The sequence below is a fragment of the Rhinichthys klamathensis genome, unplaced genomic scaffold, assembly GCF_029890125.1.
Source record: "Rhinichthys klamathensis goyatoka isolate OS25496 unplaced genomic scaffold, OSU_Roscu_1.1 h1tg000005l_1, whole genome shotgun sequence".
Classification (NCBI taxonomy): Eukaryota; Metazoa; Chordata; class Actinopteri; order Cypriniformes; family Leuciscidae; genus Rhinichthys; species Rhinichthys klamathensis.
The window spans coordinates 6,843,777-6,867,680 of record NW_026606558.1 but is presented as its reverse complement, the minus strand read 5'-3'; the positions used below and the strand labels follow the sequence as shown (position 1 = coordinate 6,867,680).

Here is a 23,904-nt window from a genome sequence, read left to right as displayed (position 1 = left end):
AGGGCTCTTGTAGAGACTCGTTGCTGTTTTGGCGCACGCGGACGACCAACAGCATATTAGGCAGGTGGTCATAATGTTTTGGCTTTGTAAACGCCATTGTATTAGCCTGACTTCGTCATACTCATATTCTAGTCAGAATGTGAGTCTGAGATTTCTCCATAGGGCTTTGATTATGAGGCGTAGTAAAATAATGAGTGTTGCTTCTTTTTCTTGGTCCTCCATGAGTGCGACCAAAGGAGAAACCACAACGACCACAGGGTTTTCATTGTGTCCCATCTTCTTAGAGACCATCGGAGCCAGCTGATAAATTCAACTTTTGCCGAATCCCGGAGGAAGGACGGCAAACACATCTTTCCGATCGACAAATGCCTTGATTGCAGTTCTCTGTTCGTCTTTTAAAATGAATGCGCTGTCGATTTCTTTTACAACAGACGCGATAGCGGGATCTCTACATCTCAGTTCTCCAGCTGCAGTCATCTCTGAGGGAAACCAGTTCAACCCAAGCGCTCTTTGATGACGTGATGATTACGTAACTGCAGATCATCTGTCCATCATCGTATAAAGCCCGCCCTGGCAATTTGATTGGCCCGACTATTTCTGAACCGATCATAATTACTCCTAAATGGATCGAGTCCAGACCGAACTTCCCGACCAAAAAATGTTGTGGGCTGGGTTCGGGCTGGCATCCAGGCTACCATTGTATATGAATATAGTAATAGTTTATTACTCTAGTGTGGGGAGACTGTATCTGTACGGTCAAAGACATCCATCAAGTGCATGTTTACACAGAAAAGCAATGAAAAAGTAGTATAGTGGAATGAAAAAACATGAGTACGGCCCATTACAGTGCATTCAATACATCATATCAGTATAAAACTGATTCACTGTAGAGTTCAACAGTTCCCGCCCCCTTTTACAGCCGCACTGGTTCCAGAAGTATTTGTTCCATTAATTTCTTCCCATAGGAAGTCTTCGTTAAAGAGTTGTAAGCCATGCGCCAAGCCAATCAGCTACGAGGTGAATCATAATATTCCAAACTTTGATTTGAAGGACAAAAAGACAAAGGTACAAGACTTAATGGCATTAGTGAGGGGAAAGAACTACAATCCCATGAAGCATTGCGAGCAGCAGAAAACTTCTCATGTCAACATGACATCATGACTTTGCGTAAACATACACGCCACTTTCAAGTCAAGTGGCGTGTTATCTATACGCATTTTGAGCTATCCGCGTGTATGTCCACGCCGAAATCTTTTGCGTGTATGTCTACGCCATTAAACGTCCGAGTGATTCCGCGTGTATGTGTACGCCGTTAAATGTCCGAGCGAAACGAAGCAAAATCTATATCTACATCTGTGGAGCGATATTTCTTTTCCTAGGATGGTAGGAGAACACTCATAAATGGTATTAACCCCAGTGACGGGTAGGTTTAGGGACGGGGTTGGGGTAGGTCATATATCTATATATACATAATACAGTACTATAACGTTAAGTCAAAGGCGTTGATAAACACGCTGAAAAGCGATTATGCGTGTTGATAGCACGCCAAAAATGGAAATACGAATTGGCGTGTCATACATACGCCATTTCATGAGATCAGTCTGCTCATGTACAAATGTTGAATATATTATACATGTGAAATTTGAAAAATGTATATCGTGCAAAAGTTTTTTTATTTCAGTTATTCAATTTAAACGGTGAAACTAATATATTATATAGACTCATTACATGCAAAGTGAGATATTTCAAGCCTTTTTTTGTTATAGTTTTGATGAGTATGGCTTACAGCTTATGAAAACCCCAAATTCAAAATTAGAATATTGTGAAAAGGTTTTCATAGCTGTAAGCCATGATCATCAAAATTATAACAAATAAAGGCTTGAAATATCTCACTTTGCATGTAATGAGTCTATATAATATATTAGTTTCACCGTTTAAATTGAATAACTGAAATAAAAAAAACTTTTGCACGATATACATTTTTCGAGTTTCACCTGTATTAAACAAATGTATGTGTATGCATATTTTGCAATACACTTAAAATATATTGTTTAATACAGGTGAAACTCGAAAAATGTATATCGTGCAAAAGTTTTTTTTATTTCAGTTATTCAATTTAAACGGTGAAACTAATATATTATATAGACTCATTACATGCAAAGTGAGATATTTCAAGCCTTTTTTTGTTATAGTTTTGATGAGTATGGCTTACAGCTTATGAAAACCCCAAATTCAAAATTAGAATATTGTGAAAAGGTTTTCATAGCTGTAAGCCATAATCATAAAAATTATAACAAATAAAGGCTTGAAATATCTCACTTTGCATGTAATGAGTCTATATAATATATTAGTTTCACCGTTTAAATTGAATAACTGAAATAAAAAAACTTTTGCACGATATACATTTTTCGAGTTTCACCTGTATTAAACAATATATTTTAAGTGTATTGCAAAATATGCATACACATACATTTAAGTATGTTGAGAGCTTAGAGAGATCAACTAGATTACATCATTCGCAGTGCTTCCTGGGAGTGGGCGGAGCTATTTCGGCTTGGTTGCTTTTTCCGACTCACTGATTGGTGTAATTTTCTGTACAGCATCATAGGTAATGCAGTTTTTCACTAGGAATTCTGCTGTTAAATGGGATTATTTAAAAAATAATGCGAGCTGATGGCTTAACACCATAGATGAACAACCTCGTAGCTCACAGTAGGTCTGTCTTTAAACGTTTAGAAGTTATCATTCAAAATCAATTTCCCTATGGAGAAAATGAATAGAGTTTTACTTCCGGATCCCGAATGTTGCACTCTATAACATGTTGCGGGGCCATAGTTCTATGTTTACAACAACAACAGTGAGCAAAACAGAGAGAGAATAAAGGTATAAACAATTGAACTAGAAAGATGACTGATAAATGAGTTTATTTCTAAACACACACACAGAATGCTGATGTAAAAACACCCCTCCCTCGGTGGAGCTCAATTCCTTTTTCCATTATAATGTCATTTATAGGGAGGAATTATGTATCTTTCCATCCTGAGTATAATGTGACATTGCTGGGCTCAAGGAATTATTGTGTTGAAATTATATCAAGGCTAACTTATATAAGCAGAGACGTACATCACAGAAATGACGAATCGGACTTCGGCTCATTAATCTTAGGAAATGCATTCATAATTTTAAAGTCGATGTGTTTTCTTATAGACCTAGACTGAGTTAATTTCTGCTTTAATTAGCAAAACGCAGCTGTTCTCCATCATCCTTTATTTCAGTCATGAAGGGTGTATAGTGAAGGATGAGTGTGTGTGTGTGTGTGTGTGTGTGTGTGTGTGTGTGTGTGCTTGATAATGCCTTGCACTCCGCACGCCTCTCTCGTCCATCAGCTTGTTCATTGGTTTACAGAGTCTGGACTCTATCCTCTGTTGCTTTGTTTGTGTGGAAGATTTAAAGACAGAAATACATGAAATATAAGCAAATGTTTTCTCCTTAGCAGTGGGTTTCCTGTCTGAGCTTAATCGTGAAAAATACAAATGATGACAAATGATAGTATTGCAAGATTTTTTTTAAAGAAATTGATGTTTGTTCAGCAATAAGGATGCATTGAATTGATCAAAAGTGTTTATAATGTTACAAAGAAATTATATTTCAACTATAGACTAGAACTTTCTATTCTTCAAAGAATCCTGTATAATGTTTTCCACAAAAATATGAAGCAGCAACTGTTTTCAACATTGATTTTAATAAGAAATGTCTCATGAGCATCAAATAAGCATATTTGAATGATTTCTGAAGGATCATGTGACACTGAAAATTGGTTCGTAGTAAAGCCATCAAAACACTGCTGTAAACATTGCTTTGTCTGACGTACACACAGCAACACTGGCTCAACCAATAGCGTAAGTTTGGGGCGGGACTATCAGTTTGTTTGACCAATAGCAGATGGGGGGCCATGTTCAAGAAACCTGTTTGGAAAAAAGATATTGTTATATTATATTTTTCCTCCTGACAATAGTGGTGAACAAATTACTTAAAACAGTAAAAAATATAAAAAAAAGTTCTCTGTCCCTCTATAAGAAAGCCCAATGCCAAATAGTGGACACACATTACTATCTTATGATAGATTTTTTGGCTTTTGAATCACATTTATAAAGGGACCCTGAGATTGTCGGTTAAGCGGAAATAATGCTGAACCGGCTAAAGGAATCAAATAAAAGACAGAGGTCAGTTCTAAACAACGCAAAAAGAAGATTAAGTAGCCAACGTGTGTGAGAGTTATAGAAAAAGCAACCGGAGCAAAGGAGAGCGAGGTGGTTCTCTATAAAAGTGCTGGGGCTGATTTGCTGTGCTGTCCTTGTAGAGCTCCGACCAACGGACCGGGTGTTTTATGTGTGAGGCAGAAATCAGGCTTATAATGCAGCTGACAGCAGTCCTTTTATGGGTTAGCAATAAAGCTGAGTGCATCTCCTCTGGAATCAAGCCATCCTCGCTTAAAGGGATAGTTCACCCAAAAATGAAAAACACTGCCACCATTTACTCATCCACATGTCATTTCAAACCTGACTTTTCTTCTTCTCTGGAACACAAAAGAAGATATTTTTAATGATGTGCTTTTTTCTCTTTTACATATAATGACAACAAATGGAGCTTTCAAGCTTAAAAAAGCACCATAATAACATCATAAAAGTGATCTATTTAATTCTTGTGCTGTATCCCATGGTTTCTGATAGAAAAAGACTTATTTGAAGACTGAAAACATGTTTTGTGACTTAAAAGACTAATTTGATCCTGAATTTTACATCATTCCAGTCAAAAGTTTGGAATAATTACGTTTTTGAAAGAAGTCTGCATTTTATTTGATAAAAAATACTGTAAAAACAGACATATTTTTTAGGTAACACTTTACAATAAGGTTTTATTAGTTAAAATTAGTTAACTACTTTAGTTAACATGAACTAATAATGAACAATACTTCTACAGTATTGAAACATGTATGATTTTCATTAAAAAAATCCAGACAGTTATGTATCATGGTTTCCATATAAATATGAAGCAGCACAATTGTTTGATGATTTCTGAAGGATCATGTGACTGGAGTAATGATGCCGAAAATTCAGCTTTGATCACAGGAATGCATTCAAATATATCACAATAGAAACCGTTCTTAAAAATGTATAATATATCACAGTTACCTTTTTACTGTATTTTTGATCAAATAGACAAAATATACTTTCAAAAACCTTAAAACATCATATTATTCCAAACTTTTAGTTGACGGCTACATTTTTTACCTTGCGATGTTTAATCAAAATGTCATAACTTGATCTTCTGTTGAAAACTTCAGACTTCTACAATCATTTAGTCCACTATCAACAGCAAATTAATTTTCAAATCTAAATGAATAGATTTTCTGTAGTTACAATGCAAAAGACGTACATCTGTCATTGCATATTCCACATAAGAAAGGTTTGGAATGACATGAGGGTGAGAACTCCCTTTTCTGGTGGCCTGTCCCTTTAAGAGCCATACACAGTGTGAATGAGTGTGGGTGCAGCTCTGATGTTTGTGGCCCTCTCCATCCAGTGTGTTTGGAGGTGCACTGCAGTAATGTTGATGTCAGGGAGAGCAGGGATCTGCTCCTGAATTATCACCCCGCCGCTCGGTCTGCGCTCAAGAGCTCGACCACAAGCGGAGGAGGAGAACGACAGGAGAGCAGAGCAAAGCAATATGAAGCAGAGTAATGCAGGCTTCAGCTCTCAATGCCACTATCCAGACCACAGTCTCGTACGCTGCTCCATATATCTTCATATGGTAATGGATAGTGTATAAAATCAGATGCAATTCGATTTTGCTTCAACTTTATTGATCTAAATGCATCACCATAGAGTCAATTACTTTCTTTATCATGCCACTCTATGTGCTGCTGAAATCAGATTTCCTTTTTTGACTTTCTATTCGAGGCAAAGCAACTGAATATATGGCTAGAAAACTGTGGGCTGGGAGAAAATAGTCCATTTAGAAATAGAAATATTCCATTGCCAATTAAAATGTGCTGTTTAGAACCAGAACAAAAAAACAGTGTCAAAACCTTTAACCAGAACTGACTGTCATCTGTTATGCCGTCCAAAAAAATGATCTAATGAGTGAGCAACTGTATGAATCAATTTTTCATCTCTATTTTTCAGCTTTATTTTAAAACTCCATACAAACAAGTGACAAAAGCAATAACACATGCAGTAGTATATACGTATTTTGTTCACCAAAGCTCCATAAAAAATATTTAGAAATATTACGATTTAAAATAAAATATTTCAAAACATATTTCAATATATTTATATGTGAGGGCAAAACATATTTTTTCGGCTGCCATGATCTCACAAACATTAATATGAAAAAGACATGCAATTTTTTATTTTTCTTTAATGAATAGAAAGTTCAAAAGAACAGCATTTGTAACAAAAGTATTTTGTATCCCACATGAAAAGCCATCTCTACTTGTATGTGTACTAATTTTTAGTGGTTTAGTTATGCTATGTTGGGTTCTGTGTTATGTCATGTGGCTACTTGGAGATATTTGTGAAATTATTACTGTAGTGTCTAATAAGCCCATAGTGTTTGACACTAAAATAAACAAATCAATCAAAATGTAACATTGTAAAAGTCTTTACTGTCATTTTAGGTAATTTAATGCATTCTTGCTGAATAAAGACTTTTAATTGGACTGTTCATCCAAATTATAAATTGACTTTTCTTTTAATGTGGAACACAAAAATGACAGAGTTTACGCAGAATGTTCAAGTTGCTCTTTTCAATACAATGAAACGAGGACTAAAGAAAAGACAAATATGCTCAATAAAAGAATCTAAAAGGTTAAGGCATTGTGCACAATATTCACAGTATAACTGATCCACTGAAAATCCTGCCTGATATCTGTGGCCATCATTCCCTTTTTATTATATGGCAAAGAAGAGTCTGCTAAACTTCATTTGTGTTCCAAAGAAAGTTTCGAAAGCTGAATAAATGACGACTGAATCTCTTTATAGCAGCATAATCCTTTATATTACATTCACACACTCACACACACTGCAGAGGGCAAATGATTGCCTTGAGCATATCGTTAAAATCAATTTTTAAATTAAATTTAAATAGCTTTTTTTTCTAATGCAGTATTCTTGCATATCATTAATATTAAGTATGCTAGATCACTTTATCAAAGTTTCAATTAACACTTAGTAGAATCCATTAACAACTTTAAATGATGCGGCGTGCATCCTAACCCTATATTAATTTACATACTAAATTGTTATAAAATCATCATCAATGCCTCAGGTAAACACATATGCCACTGCCAGAGATGATGTCAGGTGTGTCAGACTGGTGCAGACAGGCATGTAGAGGACTGATTGAAAACAGCACAAGGTTGGCATGAGAGACAGACGCTCACCTGCACCAGATGCCTATCATTCTGAGACCGTCATCCTGGTTTTTCAGGGGCCGACTGACTGACAGAGGGGCTCCTGGGAAATGTGACAGCAGATTCTGATCGGACCAAGTTGCTCTCTTTAACACCCACTGACTGAGACTCTTCAGCCAATGGCTGGTCAAATAAAGGTCAACATCAGGTGGATTAATGCCAATCTGAGACTCTTAAAGGGATAGTTCACCCAAAAATTAAAATTCTGTTATTAATGATACACGTCGTTTCCAAACCCGTAAGATTCCGTTCATCTTCAGAACACAAATGAAGATCTTTTTGATGAAATCTGAGAGCTTTCTGTCCCTCCATTGACAGCTACACAACTACCACTTTGACGCTTCAAAAACTTCATAAAGAGATTGTAAAACTAATCCATATGAATTGAGCGGTTTAGTTCAAATTTTCTGAAAAGACTCAATCGCTTTATATGATGAACAGATTTGATTTAGGCTTTGGATATCTTGCCGGTTTGGAACGACATGAGGGTGAGTAATTATTAATAACAATTTAAATTTTTGGGTGAACTATCCCTTTAATACAATCTGTCAAATGGCACCCTAAAAGGTCACTGCAGTAAGGGGACACTACTCATAATAAAATGCATAATAACAAATGCACGACAATATACACATTACAATATACGATGTATTCAAAAGAGTAATTGGTTCAGTAAACCAGAGGCTATCATGGGGGAAGAAAAGCAGTCGGCAGTTGATACATAATCAAAATGGCTCACATCCTGATAACAAATGAGTGACTGACAAAAGAAGCAAGGTGAAGGGAATATCATATCCACATCACAAGCTGCATTTCACCCTGACGCTCTTATATAACCAGGCAAGGGCGTAGATTTGGTTTGAACATTGGGGGGGTTGAAGTTTGGGTATGCCTCCTGATATTGTGATCATGGTATAAATAATGGGGGGGTCGTAATGCATAGATTTAAATATTGGGGGGGTTATATCCCCCCCATCCCCCCCACAAATTACGCCCCTGTAACCAGGCATTCGTCCAGGTGTTTACATTGGAAATATCTTTTTATGGATACACTGCCTGGAGCCACAGACCTGGATTTCAGATGGCAGTGGCGAGGCTGTTTTTAGGTGAGGGCCACAGAGATTTGTATACAGAGCGAGTAAGTGGACTAGATGAGGTGTAACGCATCACGATCCACCAGAGGGTCTGCTCTCGAACCGTCATGCCCATCTAACATTTTTAAAGGGAACTTGGGCCGCTGCCCTCTCATATTTCCAAACTAACGAGTCTTCTGCCCTCTCACTGATGCTCTTTGCCTTTGAGACAGACGTGCTCTTTGGAAGAGTACATTGATGTCGAGTACATTAGTGTCCGTTCCTTTGACACATACCATCCTGCCATTCAAACATTACATCAGACTGGCCTTATAAGATAGAGACACTTGGGGATCACTTATCGAGAGTTTTTTTGTGTGCACTGAAGCTAAACGCTATTTCTGACTCTGTTCTCTTCTTTTTGGCAGGCCCGTCCAAATGTCAACATGAGAGGTGAGAGGTGCCGGACACGGCTCTGAGAGACTTCACTCGACTGGGAGAGCGTGGCGCATTAAAAATACAGGTCCCTGCAAGAGCTGTCGGGTCTCAGCTAGTGCTATAAATCAATTCCCAAGCACTGATTTCTTCATCAAGACATTTCTACTCGGCTACAAACGGAATGGGTTTCTTGAGCACTTGCTGACCAGAAGCCGCACTCCCGAGGATACTATTTTTGTAGACGTCTGAAGTCTCTGAAAACACACCAGGAGACAAAAACGATATATTTATATATATATAGGTGCATAGCTGATAAGTCTTTCAACCTCCTGTCAATGCTTTTATTTTTTGCACTTACAGTGAGACTTCCTTCAAAGCTTTTGGCACTTCAGAGAATATTCCTATCAGCTTTGGTCTGTCTAATTCACAGCTATTTTTATTCCACTACATATTTAGATAAAAGTCTCCCATTACAGAATTCTGTTCAAAACATTTCGGTCCCCTCGTCTGAATGGGTGAGAGCAGAAGGGAGGTTCACGCTTAAAATCCTCACAATTTCACAACCCGTCTACAGTCGGTTGCTAATCACGGTGCTCCATCGTCAGAAATGACTTCCATCTTTTTTTCATGCAAAATGAAGCACATTAGCATATTTATGGGCTGAGATATAACCAATCGTGTACAATGTGCTACATGGATCTTGCATTCAGGCATCAAGCGAAGAAACAAACAGCTTCTGACATGTGAAGAAAATGTAATATTCAAGAGCTCTGTGCACTTAAACACATGCACTAAAATAAGTGCTCTCGGAGGAGATGGAGGAGCACATGAGTTAGTTTTCCAGCTAAGGTTTATGCTTGTATCTGCGAGAAATCAACCAAAAAGTCTTCAGTTTAAACTGCTGTGTTGCTGCTTTCACATAAATGACATATTCTTAAGAATACGACTGTTGGCCAGATCAGCCGGAAAGCATCAGTTGATGTCAAATCCAGATCTCTCAAAATGGAGAATTTGGATGAACTAGAACATCCATTATTGGGCGACAGCCCCAAAAACTCAAGTGGTGGTGGACTGTTCAAAGGCATATTGATGAGGAACGAGGAGGACAAAAGACTGCCCCCTCTGGACTGGAGGAATTATTGCAGTTCTGCAGATATTCAACAGCATCAGCTACTGGATCCGTGTTCATTGCCTAGCACTCTAGAGACTCTTTATCCTCCTACTACTATTTGGGCCGCCGCTGACTCCCTGGGCATCCACAGTAAGGAGTATCTGGAAACCACCTTTGTGGACATTGGTCCTGGTTCACCATTGGAAAGGAAGTTGCTTGCAGAGACAAGAGATGTTCATAGTGTGTCCTACAGCATAGAAGATGGGGACGACCTTTTGCCAGACTTTGAGGTAAGGCTTCTACCTCCAGAATACAATACATGGGTGTTTCTATACATGGGACCGTTCACTTCAAAATTTAAATTCTTTCATATATTACTCTCCCTCATTTCTTTCCAAACCCGTAAGACTTTCATTCATCTTCAGAACACTAATTAAGATCTTTTTGATGAACTCTGAGAGCTTTTTGTCCCTCCAATGACAGCTACGCAACTACCACTTTCACGCTTCAAAAAGTTCATAAAGAGATCGTAAAACTAATTCATATGAATTGAGTGGTTTAGTGCAAATTTTCTGAAGAGACTCGATCGCTTTATATGATGAACAGATTGAATGAACATATAAAAAGTCATCAACTCACACACCGGTTGTGGTAAACAGAAGCTCAATCATGTTCGCTTTACGTGCGACTGCGAGGACCAATGAGGTTCATTCTTGTGTTACGCAACACGTTTGAGCTCAAAGAAAGCTCTCAGATTTAATCCAAAAGATCTTTATTTGTGTTCGGAAGATGAACGGGTCTTACGGGTTTGGAACGACATGAGGGTGAGAAATTTATGAAAGAATTAATTTTCGGGTGAACTATCCTTTTAACTACAGAGAGTGCACTTATAATGAATGTTTAAATACATATAGTTTGTGCTCATTTCACTATGTTTATCACATTTTTTAAATGGAATAATTCATTATTTTTATAATGCAGATTCATAGTTTAAGATTGAAAGAATGAGATCATGATAAAAAAATGCACAAAAGGCATTTGAAAAGTATAGCAATAATAAATGAAGGCAATGTAAAAACCTGTGACAAAAAGTTGTGGCCTAGAGTAGACTAATGTTCAAAAGTTTGGGGTCAGTCAGATTTTTTCTTGAATAATACTTAGCAAGGATGCATTAAATTGATCAACAGTGACAATAAAGACTTCTACAAAAAGTAGAATTTCAAAAAATGCTGTTTATTCATCAAATAATCCTGAAAAAAATAAAGTATCACGGTTTCCGCAAAAAGTATTCGATTAATATTACATATTTCCGAAGGATCGTGTGACACTGAAGACTGGAGTAATGATGCTGAAAATTCAGCTTTGCCACCTCAAGTATAAATAACATCTCAAGATATATTAAACCAGAAATGTTACTTTAAATTGTAATAATATTTGGATGGGCAATTTTCCCTCTCAATTTGGTGTGCGGTGGTTTGGTTTTCCTTTTTGGCTCATTTCTTCCTTGCTGTTGTATTTGGACTCTGAAGAGAAGAGTGAACTGAGTTCATGCCAAGTCACTCTCTGTTTACTGGATTCGCAGTTGTTCATTCACAGTCCAAATCCTCATAGCTTTCTGCATTTGAAAAATAGAAAATCACCTAGCCGTTAAGCCGTGCATTTCCTCTAATGCTCTGGATATTGCAGCACAAATGTGGAATTCAAATGCTGTACAGTCAGTGATAGGTGAATGAGCTTTTAAATTGAAAAATCAAATGGCATGAATAGCAGTGGGGGATGTGAAGCGCGGACACTGGCCTTCAAACCCAGCGTGATTATCGAAAGCTCTGTGTCCACTGGCGTGTGAATAATAATGCCACTATGCTGATGAGCTCCATGCCAACTTCTATTTCATACACCAGCAAACAAGATCTAGGTGGGAAAAGCAAAGATTCAGATTACAGATTCAGATTACAGATTCAGCTTAACCCCTAATAATTTTGATCGATGGCTTAAAAAAAGGTGATTCTTTACCTGTGACGGCCAAGAACACGTCAAGTATCAGACCATTTATGTCTGTCAAAAACACCACACGCAGCTCAAGCTAAACATACTCAAACACTTAGCATTCTGCGTCAGAGCACAGACGCATTCCTCTGAAAAGCGGCCTGTCACATAGCACAAACACTCAGTCCCTTTAAAAGAGCACTTGAGGTTCTCTCTGTCAGCACTGATTACACATGCTGTCATGCCATCAGGGCTTTTCATCAGGAGGTCAAGTGTAAAACTGATGCCATTAAAATATTTAAAAACCTGTTCTGAGCAGAGGCAGTGCTAACAAAGAGGAGAAACCACTGAGTCCGGCAAGTGACTGTATGCGCTTTATGAGGACCTGCTCTACTATGACACAGCATTAATAAAATATTACTCTATTTAAATACCAGAAGGCGCTTAAACGTGATGTGGGGCATGGTAACATGATTGCAAGGCTACTCTTTGAAATATTCATACGCCTTTATTTCAAATGGCTGTGAGGTATACGTATAATTTAAAATGCATCGTGAAACTTTCATAAAGTACATTTGACAGGAACCTGACCACTGTTAAAGATACTTTGACATTTTGGCCAGACGAGTTTCAAACAGTGCTGGGAAGTACAGATTCTATTACCTGAAAAGTGTCATCTAATAGATTACGTTACTGACTACAATTTTTCTCATGTAATTTGGAATCAGTAATAGAAGTTTAACGGAATAGTTCACACTGTAAAAAATAATCCTGTAAAAAAAACGGTAAACTACTGGCAGCTGTGGTTGCCAGCATCATACCGTAAAAATACGGTGTGTTACTGTTTTTGAAATTAACAGCTAAATACCGTATTGTCAGCTACAGTATAAAACTTTAATTTAACAGCTATATGCTCTAACACAAAAACAGTAACACACCGTTTAGTTACGGTATGATGCTGGCAACCACAGCTGCCAGTAGTTTACCATTTTTTTACAGGATTATTTTTTACAGTGCACTTAAAAATGAAAATTTGTTAATTATTTACTCACCCTCAAGTTTTTTCAAACCGGCATGAATTTCTGTCTTCTGCTGAACACAAAGGAAGATATTTTGAAGAATGTCAGTAACCAAACAGTTGATGGACACCATTGACTTCCATAGGTGAAAAAAAAATGGGGTCCATCAATTGTTTGGTTTCAGACATTCTTCAAAATATCTTTCTTTGTGTTCAGCAGAAGAAAGGAATTCATGAGAAAGGAATTCAAATCTGACTTCTCAATGCTATATATGGGAGAGAGGAGAGAGCGTGTTTTAATATTGCCTCGGATCCACTCACAGGGCTGCAATAAAATTTGATGAAAAATACAGCAATATAGCATTTTGTCACGCTACACTGCTTTATGTTTGAAAAAAGTAGCTTGAAGTTAGTTGCATCATGCTTTTAGTAAGTTACTGCTCAGAACTGAACCTGGCTGCGTTATTTAGTGTACAGTGGAAAGCTTTAGATGCTTGTAAGTGTCATTTTTCTTCCCTTTTTCCTATACTTTTTTTAGTGCATGAATCCTTTTTACAGTGAAGTCAGTGAAGTACAAAATACATGACTCGCATCTGAAGGATGTAAACACTGGTTGTAGAGACAGTGAAATGAGCAGGGTTGTCAAACACAAGACACAAATTGAAAACACAGCTCTTTTATGAAACATGAGTCAGAATTGGCCTGTAGGCATGCAGCACGACTAGCGCACATTTGGCATAACCTCATTCAGTCACATTATCTTACAGAAACCAGAAAAAAATTATTACAGCACAGCTAAAGTGAATGCGAGTCATTGCCTTTGTAGGATTAAACATAATTACATTTGAAGTTCACATGTTAGAAAAGCAATTTATATAACCTATAATTATCTCACGGCAATTCGTACGAATTTTACGAGGTGGATAATTCGTACGAATTCATACGACCTCACTCGTACGAAATGCGATTTTTGCTAAATCGTACATATTTTACGAGTTGCCAAATTCGTATGAATTATTCGTACAAATAACCTACCCCTGACCCCGCCCCTAAACCTGCCCATCACTGGGGTTTAGACAAATCGTACGAATTCATACGAATTAGCCACCTTTTAATCGCTCGTACGAATTAGTACAAATTGGTCGTAAGATAGCGTTGCTGAAACTCCCTTGGTTTCCCCATACTGCCTTTACGCAGCGCGATTTTATTCACGCTGCTAGGTAGTCTGGATACCATGGACCAGATTTTCGCCTCAGCGAGGGGACAAATCACAGAACGGGGAGGGAGCAGCAAGACGATGACGACGGCTATGCGACACACCGAAGCAGTTTGTTTATACCTATGGATCAAACATGGCAGCAGACGCGAAGTTACCTTTCGATGCAGCCTTAGATATTGTTCTAAGTAGTTTAGAACGCAAATAAATCTCGGACCCATCGTCTTCTTCCTCGTCTAATTTCTTTCGCTCTACATACGTCATCTGGTATAATTGAAATGATTGGCTATGAGCTACATACAGGCGCATTTGATAGACATTCGTAGCACCCAATAAACGGCTCTGGGCGTTCGTAAACCCCGCCTCAAATACGAGAAAATGAACATGTGGTTCCCAGACGTTAGCCAGGCTACCCTTTTACAGGATCCTATGAGGAATTAAGTACAACACACAATTCAATAAATAATAAATGAATACAACTTTTATCCTATGACAAATTAAATTAATTTCTGACCAGTAAATCATTTCCATTGACATTATGTAACATGTAAGCTCTCTGGACTTGTATGCTTGAGTGGTGCTGATGATTGTGATATTTACCCACAGGACTCCTCCAGCGATGACTTCAGTGACACAGACAGTGAGAGCAACTTTCCCATCATGATCCCTCAAGATTACCTGGGCCTGGCTTTCTTCTCCATGCTCTGTTGTTTCTGGCCTCTGGGCATTGCTGCGTTCTATCTTTCCCAAAAGGTATTGGGCAATTCTCTTGAGCTTTTGTGGATATATAAATCTTGTTGTCCATACAACAATGTTCACATATTGCAAATACAGAGTCCTATGTGACACTCGTATGATTGACAGCACTATTATCAATATCCTTTACTCTTAAAGCTACAAAATGTCTTTTTTTCTCGCCGCTAGGGGTCGCTAACCTCTTACAATAACAAAGGCGTAGGTTGATGATGCATCAGCGGAATTATGGAACTTGTCGTCATGTTGATGGATCTAATAATGTTTATGGATTTGTGAAAACATTCATGTTTTTAACAAGACTGTGGTATGAAGCAGGTCGCGATTGCTAGTAAGAGACAGATATCAGTGCCACACGCGAGTCTCGTGGATATAAAGGAATAAGGACATTTCATTCTACCGAACTACCCGCAAGTGCTGTATTACTAATCACACAGGTCAGTTTATTCGACGAATGAAGCTTGTGCGGTAACGCAGCGCTGTTTCACTTGGTCTACACTATCACACTAAACTGCATTTGAGCGTGTTGAAAGTTATAATGTTATTCAATGTGTTAGTTTGTCTGTATGAGACTAGCAGTAAGCTAGATCAACATTATAATAATAACATACTGATCATATTCTAACATTTCATCATGTTGAGCTATATAACATTGATTAGTTTTATGTACATTTGCACACCTGTCTAATAAAGTACATGCAAGAGCGGCGTCTCTGTCAAGTCGAATTTAGTCGCGGACGTGGAGCTCTCGGCATCTCGAAAACGCCACGCTGATATTGATCCTCGTTTTAGTTCTCCTTTTGTCCCAAAGTCTGCTTGCCATGGTCCATAATGTCTGAACGAAACAACAACAGCGTGAGCGTGCCGCTAGACGTAACGCAGTTGTCCACGTTTGTCGCCATGGTTACTATGACAGTACGTGCGGAAACCAGGGATAACGCGGATATTACGTCAGTGACAGGCGACAAGTGACAGGGACGTGACATTATTTAAAATTGGAATTTCTCTGAAATTAAAAATCTTTGGGAACTTTTGGGATATTGTAAGTGATTTTTGGATATTTTATTACAAAAATCTTACATATTGTAGCTTTAAACATTGTATCTTTTATGAACATTAAGAATTCTGATGTCATTCATGTCCTTCAGTGAAATATTATAAAAATGGCAGATGATGCATGGGAGATTGGAATGCCAACTAATGGAGAGGAAAAGAAAAAAGACAGGAAGAAAGAGGACACAACCTATAAATCATACACTTAGAAGTCCATTATATATAGAGGACGGCAGCAGTCTTCCATAGTGCCTGATAATAACATCTCATCTAGTCTCTTTAAATACATTTTGACTTCAGAATGTGAATATCAAACAAATGTAGTTTAATCTACATTTATATAGATGGGTTCTATTTGCTATTTGCTGTTGTCAAGCCACTCACATCCAGTGTAGACTCAGTGTTAGACAGACAGATAGAAAGACAGACAGACAGACAGACAGACAGACAGACAGACAGACAGACAGATAGATAGATAGATAGATAGATAGATAGATAGATAGATAGATAGATAGATAGATAGATAGATAGATAGATAGATAGATGGATGGATGGATGGATGGATGGATGGATGGATGGAGAGACAGACATAGATAGATAGATAGATAGATAGATAGATAGATAGATAGATGGATGGAGAGACAGACATAGATAGATAGATAGATAGATAGATAGATAGATAGATAGATAGATAGATAGATAGATAGATAGATGGATGGAGAGACAGACATACATAGATAGAGAGAGAGAGAGAGAGAGAGAGAGAGAGAGAGAGAGAGAGAGAGAGAGAGAGAGAGAGAGAGAGAGAGAGAGAGTCATAGAGAGATAGATAGATGATGGATGGATGGATAGATTGATAGATAGAGAGACAGACAGTCATAGATAGATAGATAGATAGATAGATAGATAGATAGATAGATAGATATGGATGGATGGATGGATGGAGACAGACATAGATAGAGAGAGACAGTCATATATATATATATATATATATATATATAGATAGATAGATAGATAGATAGATAGATAGATAGATAGATAGATAGAGAGAGAGACAGACAGTCATATATATATATATATATATATATATATAGATAGATAGATAGATAGATAGATAGATAGATAGATAGATAGATAGATAGATAGATAGATAGATAGATAGATAGATAGATAGATAGATAGAGAGAGAGACAAAGTGAATCAAAGTCACAAAATCACTGGTGTGACGTCATTTCGAACAAAATCAGGCCAAAACGAAGTTTGTTTCAGGAGATGGAAACAGCTTGCCAAAGCAAACTTTACGGAAAAGTTTCCTCTGGCTGGTAAACACCTTCATACCACCATTGGTCCGTTTCGATTATGTAATAATTGGGTGTGGCTCTGAGGCTCCGCCTTTGACATGGAAATCTTGTCACCTCGTGGGCAGCACGCCAGCGTAAAGCTCAGTTGCGCTTAGGGCGTCCCGAGGTCGAGTCCCGGCTCGTGGACCTTTCCCGATCCCATCCCACTATCTCTCTCCAACTTCGCTTCCTGTCAACTAACTGTCCTACTATAATAAACGGCAAAAAGAGAAAATTTGTGAGTAAAAACATGAACAAACTGGAGAGCGGCTTTATAGTAGAAAATGTAGTTGTAATTCTAATTGAAAGAGATACTGACAGTGTTTTTCATGTTTAAAACGGTAAAGATGCTTGCTTTTAAGCAGTCTATTGTATAAAGTGGTAATAAATAAACGTGACGTGACTGCTGGAGTGCTGAATTGCAGAGCTTGTGCAAAGATCCGCATCGCTACTATCCGATACTTTCTTAACTGCTGTTTTCTCATCACTGCCATTTTGTTGTGTGGTTGTTTTGTTATTGTGAGGAAAGTGCGCAGCACATATTAACATATTCATCTAAATGGCGCTCTCAGCAGCGTGGGCGACGTCAGGATGTTTGCTAACAGTATATCGCTTCTACATATGTCAAACTTCTTTTTGCCCCAAAGCGAAGAAAAAAGAACTTTGCCGTGAGAATATCAGAGCCTTTAGTTATAGATAATTATTAGGAAGATCGATATAAAGATGCACTGACAGACAGACGTGTTCATTGTTCTGTGTCTAAAGGGCAAATGGACTGAAAGTGGCAGAGATTAGCAGAAAGCTCAGGGCAAGTTCTCTTTCGGGAGTGAGTGTGGACATTATGGCATTACACCTGAGGGTTTAGGCAGGATTACACTGAGATTTGCAGGATTATGCCACCAGCGAATCAAAGTGGCACATGTAAGACTAAAACAAGTCAAGGCACTTGTGTTATTCAGCTTTCTTGTCTCATCCTCAGGCATTACTCAAACCGACCAATCACAGACCGTTTGCTGACCACCTGATGTATATCACATGCAAAACTCGAAAGCTCTAATCTGGGGTGCGTTTCCCGAAAGCATCGTTTGCCAACCATGCGCAACTTCCGTCGTTTTCAGCATAGTTCAACGAGTCGGTGTTTCCCGAAACCATCGTTCTTCTAACGAACATTCGCAAACAGCATCGCACAGTTGTGTGTTTGTAACGACAGCTCTCGATCTGTGGTTAGAAGCAGAGTTAATTTGACTTAATAAATCCTTGTCTTGAGCAAAATAGCTGACATTCAGTACAATCTATATCTATGATTTAGAATATATACAAATGTCATTTACGTCTTTTAGTTTGTCAAGAGATTTAAAGCACTGTTTTTGAAGAGTGCGCATGTGTGAACGTGCTCTAGTGCGGGAGAACGAGCCTATGATTGAATCTAGAAATAAAGAAAAATAACTGAGAACAATGAGAATTAGTCCTCGGATGCCATGTTTGTCATTTATAGCGAAACATCTAGCAAACAGATTCATTAAAAGAAGTTATTACTCCACCACGTGCGTGACATCATTAACCAACGTGGTTGAATGATAAATTTACGTCAATATGGTTTCGGGAAACAGTCGTGACTAGCTAGTTGATTTCTTCAACGATGCATCGTACTATGGTAGTGAAGCAGCGAGTTGCGTCATTGTACCGAAAACGCACGCCTGATTGATCATCTTTACGAAAGGTGTTTTTCAGGATTAGTAAACCACTTGATGCAACTTTTATTATTCTGTTCAAGCACCTTTTCAATGGAGGCGGCACTCCAGACGTTCAGCCGACTAGACTGATCAATGATTTCATTCTGACTTTAATTAGTGTCATAATGAGAGACCTCTGGTGATTGATTTCCAATAGCGCACAGGCTGTTGTCTAAAATGAGGGGATCAAAGGTGAATGGAGAAGAGAAACGAATGAAAGAGAGGATAGTGTAATGACAGAAAACAGGCATCCATTTCAATCATACGGTAAACAACCTGGAGAGAGCAAAGGGACGTCCATCATTACTTATGATTAATGCTTCTGTTTATCTTCTCCACTCCAGACAAACAAAGCTTCAGCACAAGGAGATTTCCAAGGTGCCAGCGCAGCATCTCGGCAGGCTCTGTGGCTCTCCGTCCTCTCCATCGTCTTCGGCATCATCACTTACATCTGTGCCATCGCTGCCCTGATCTCCTATCTGTCCGGGAAACCACCCTAAAGACTATCCTCTCTCCAATCTTCCAGAAACACACCTCCCTGATTCCTCATCACACGAACCGCTGCTCTTTACATACTCGCACTCATCGACATCTGTAATAAGTACATCCGTTCAGCAGAGACGGCGCCTCTCTGCAACTTCACCGTGGTCATATTAGAGTCTGAAGCTCATAGAACATGGAGATGATTCAGATCGTAACAGTGTTCATTAGATTAGGGAAAAAATCAAGTCGCTACATTTGGAGAGAGGGTAGATTTAGCTGAAATCTTTGTATTTGGGTCGGAGTAAAATCTGAAAGAGAGACCTGCGCTCTGTCTTGACACTTGGCAGGGGAGAGAGGGACCGAGGCCTAAGGGTTTGTTAGAAAGGGAACTCGACAAGGACAACGAGATCAGGAGATCACAACGGACTTGGCTGTGAAACAGCAGGACTTTCCCTCTGAGACGCACGACTCGAGGAAACTAGGTCGTTTTCTATCTGAGCTCTAAAGATGGTAATTGAACTGTGAAAACACCACAGTAAATGACTTTAGAACTCAGTTGGAAATTGCTAGATGGAAAACAAGTTCAAGTTCAGGCAGATTCTGCAAATATGAGGATGCAAAACAGGGATGCGCAGGCAGAAGTTCAAATGCGATGGTAAATACACACATATATACTGCAGATTTCACTGAGTCATGTTGTTACGAGAAGCTTCTCCTGGAGGACTCTATTCATAGCTTGATAAAAGACTCTCCATTTGTCTACCTACCAACAAAACTGTATGGAGACACTTCATATGACTCAGCTAAACCATACCTGCAAACTCTGGACCGGCGGAAAAGGTGATGAATCAGTCAGTCCTAAACAATCATGTGTTTTCTATACAATTGGTCTGAACAAAAATTGCAGAATGGCTAAATGAAAATGCAAAGTCAGTCTCTGAGAGTAGTGGAAAAGCAGAAATACAGCGGTACACACTGTAGAGCTGCGCTTATAAACACCACTGAGTTTACGCAGGCGGGACGGAAAGAAAGCGGCATTGAAACGTTTCTGAAGACTCACTGTTGAACCTTCTCCTGTAGGAATAATCATAGCTTGATAAATGTAGACTCCGGTTTTTTTTACCTATCAGCTAAACCATACCTGCAGACTCTGGACCGGCAAACAAGGGAACAAATCAGGAATAAGCACAAATAAAATTCTCATAATAGAATAGAACTATGTGTTGTTTTGGTTGCAAAGTTGTTTGAAACAACACTAATGATACCGGGAACAACCTAAACTGTGAAATAAACAAAAAAGCAAAGATTTAAACACATAAAATAATATGATGAGTCAAAATTATAAGTGATTATGTATTTCATACTTAGATTATTAAGATTTATATTAAGACTGGTTGTATGAAAATGAAATTCACTCCCTGACAGGAGGTGGCACTTATGGAAAAGCAGAAATACCTTATTTTGCAACACAGAATTAATGTATTTTCTGTGAATGTGCGAGACTTCAGATTCATTAGATGCTATAGGTAAAGAACTAGTAGAACAATAAAGTACAGCAAACGGTAAAACTGTTTGCGCTACAGACCAATGTGTTCATGATTACAATAATAAATGAAAGTAATATTATTTTAAAAAAGCAAGTTTGCAAAATCAAGCAGCATAACCAGTGTTGGGTAAGTAGTTAAAAAGTAATTAATTACAACCTATTAGTTACATCTTCAACAGTGTAATTAATCTCTCTAAAACATTGGATTACTAATTACTTCATAATCCCATATTAACCTCGGCCAGATTAACAAAGTATTTAAAAGGAGAAGGTTACATTAAAAACATTAGACGTTAAATTTTGATGTTAAATCCACTATTGTTTTATATAGAATTGTTCTAAAGTCTATACAATACTTAATGCAATTACATCAGAAATAACTCATTAGATTACAGAACAATTAAGAGTAATCCATAACTTAACTAGGGAAAAGGAATTAAATTACTAATGCATTAGCATAACAGATTGTTTTTGTACAGCTAAAGATAACTAGTTAACATTCAAATTACATATGGCTCCTACATTAAAAATAAGGTGAATTAACATCACTGTAGTAAGTATTGTGCGAAGGTCGCACAAAAAGAAAATGCCATCAAACGTTTTGTGAAGACGGCCGGTTCCCGTCAGAGACACATTCATATAAAGAGTTTCACCCAAAGGCAACGAGTTTGCAGGTATGAAAACATCTTTAAATGTTTTATATTCATACTGAGCTAAGCATATAACATGTATGTTCTGTAGATGTGAACTAAAGGGTATTTGCCAGTCTCGGCAGTCATTAACTTGAAGCTGCATTTGTGCGATTGAAGGCATGCACTTGAGGTCATGAAATCCACTTGGTTAAAAGGGGATTCTGGGATATAGGAAGCTCAAAACTGGAGTTGGTGACATTTCTACCATAGTAAGTCTGCATGGGCTCTCTTTATTTTGCTGTAGCACTCAACTAATACTTCAATGATCTCTTCTGTGGGTCTACATTTCACCTTGATAACCCTACAGGCAAGCGATAAGCAGTGCCAAACAACGCTTCGACTGGAGTGCTTTAATACAAAGTATAAAACACATCAAATTTCTCATACTTTCAAATCAACCTGCATTCATATACAATTAATGACGCTCCCATTTTCAGCAGGATATTTATGTTTGTAACCCTAGTTATTGATTTGACTGGTGAACTGTTAATCTAGACTGATTTAGTATCAGTATACAAATGCACCCATAGATTCCCTAAACTTGACAATATATACATGCCAGAAATAAGTCTGGGGTAAGAAAGTTTTTTGTTTTTGTTTTTTTTACAAAATCAACCCCAAACTTTTGAACGGTAGTGTACATCATAGAGAAAGTCGACATTCAAATGTCAAGTGGATGATAATAAAATCAGAATACAACACTATTGATGCCTGCTACAGACGATTTCAGCAATCCTATAAGAGCATTACAAATCACACTTTATGGCATGGATCTAATAAACTTGGGTACGACATGTATGTAGACTTGACGATGATGACACCTATTGAATCTAGGGTTATGACGCTAGTTATTATAGAAGAATAAATCGTCATCAGCATGAGCTAGTGGTGAACAAATAGAGCAAGAAGAATCACACTTTGGCAATTGTGGTTTTTATGTGCGCTAAAATAAAGAGGAGGAAGTGAAAGAGGAGAACATGGACGAATCGTGGCGAGGGAAAAGAGGACAACTCGGCTTTTCAATCTTGCAAATGGAGCTTGAGGAAAGTAGTTTTTCATTTCATGTTGCATTTTTATTGACTAGGCTTGTATGACGTAGGAGCCACGACCACAGAAATCACCATGATTGGTCATATTTCGTCTGGGACAGTCCAAAACCGTACAATGTGTACCAGGCATTAAAGATTGGAATGTGCCCTGCTCCAAAAGATTAAAGCCACAAAACAGCAGTCAGCATAAACTGCCTTGGCAGGTGCCCTTCAAGCTCCCCGCTGGTACAAATTAGGTCATATCATGGTAGGAAATGATGTACTACTTTTACAACAAGCTGCCCCATCGAGCGATAGCACAGCCCCTCCAGTCAGTTATCAGTAATCCACACCAGAGATATCCGAGAGCAACACAAGTCATTATTTTCCTCCTCCTCTACATTCATCTCGTGTATATGTGTATGTATATTTCGCTGGTACCTGTTATGAACAAATAAATGCACTTGATTGAAAATCTAATTAAATTTTTCATTATGGCACCAAAAATAAACTATGCGGTATGAGCTAGAAAATACAAGCTTGAAATGATAAAAATAGCATCTTGGAGTCAACAAATTGATGTGTAAAGCATGTGGCTGGGTCATAACATGCTCATATATTATGCATATACAATGATAACAGAGTCAGAAAATCACCCAGTTTTAGTACAATATAATTTACTGTAGAAGAAAAGAAGATATATACATTTAGACACATACATTGGCGCTTGAAAGTTTGTGAACCCCTTGCAGAATCTGTGAAAATGTAAATAATTTTAACATAATAAGAGGGATCATACAAAATGCATGTTATTTTTTATTTAGTACTGTCCTGAATAAGATATTTTACATAAAAGTTGTTTACATATAGTCCTCAAGACAACAAAAAATAAATAGCTGAATTTATAAAAATGACTCCGTTCAAAAGTTTATGTGCCCTTAATTGTTTTTTTGTTTTGTG

General features: G+C 37.9%; 1 protein-coding gene across 1 annotated transcript; it reads left to right on the top strand.

Annotated features, from left to right (window-relative positions):
- The first annotated feature begins 9,355 nt into the window (after positions 1 to 9,355).
- On the top strand, positions 9,356 to 19,807 carry tmem91 (transmembrane protein 91). Its single transcript, XM_056256525.1, has 3 exons — positions 9,356 to 10,386; positions 14,923 to 15,069; positions 19,540 to 19,807. The coding sequence occupies exons 1-3, from the start codon at positions 9,988 to 9,990 to the stop codon at positions 19,693 to 19,695; spliced, it is 702 nt and encodes a 233-aa protein (XP_056112500.1). The 5' UTR covers positions 9,356 to 9,987; the 3' UTR covers positions 19,696 to 19,807.
- The last annotated feature ends 4,097 nt before the right edge of the window (positions 19,808 to 23,904 follow it).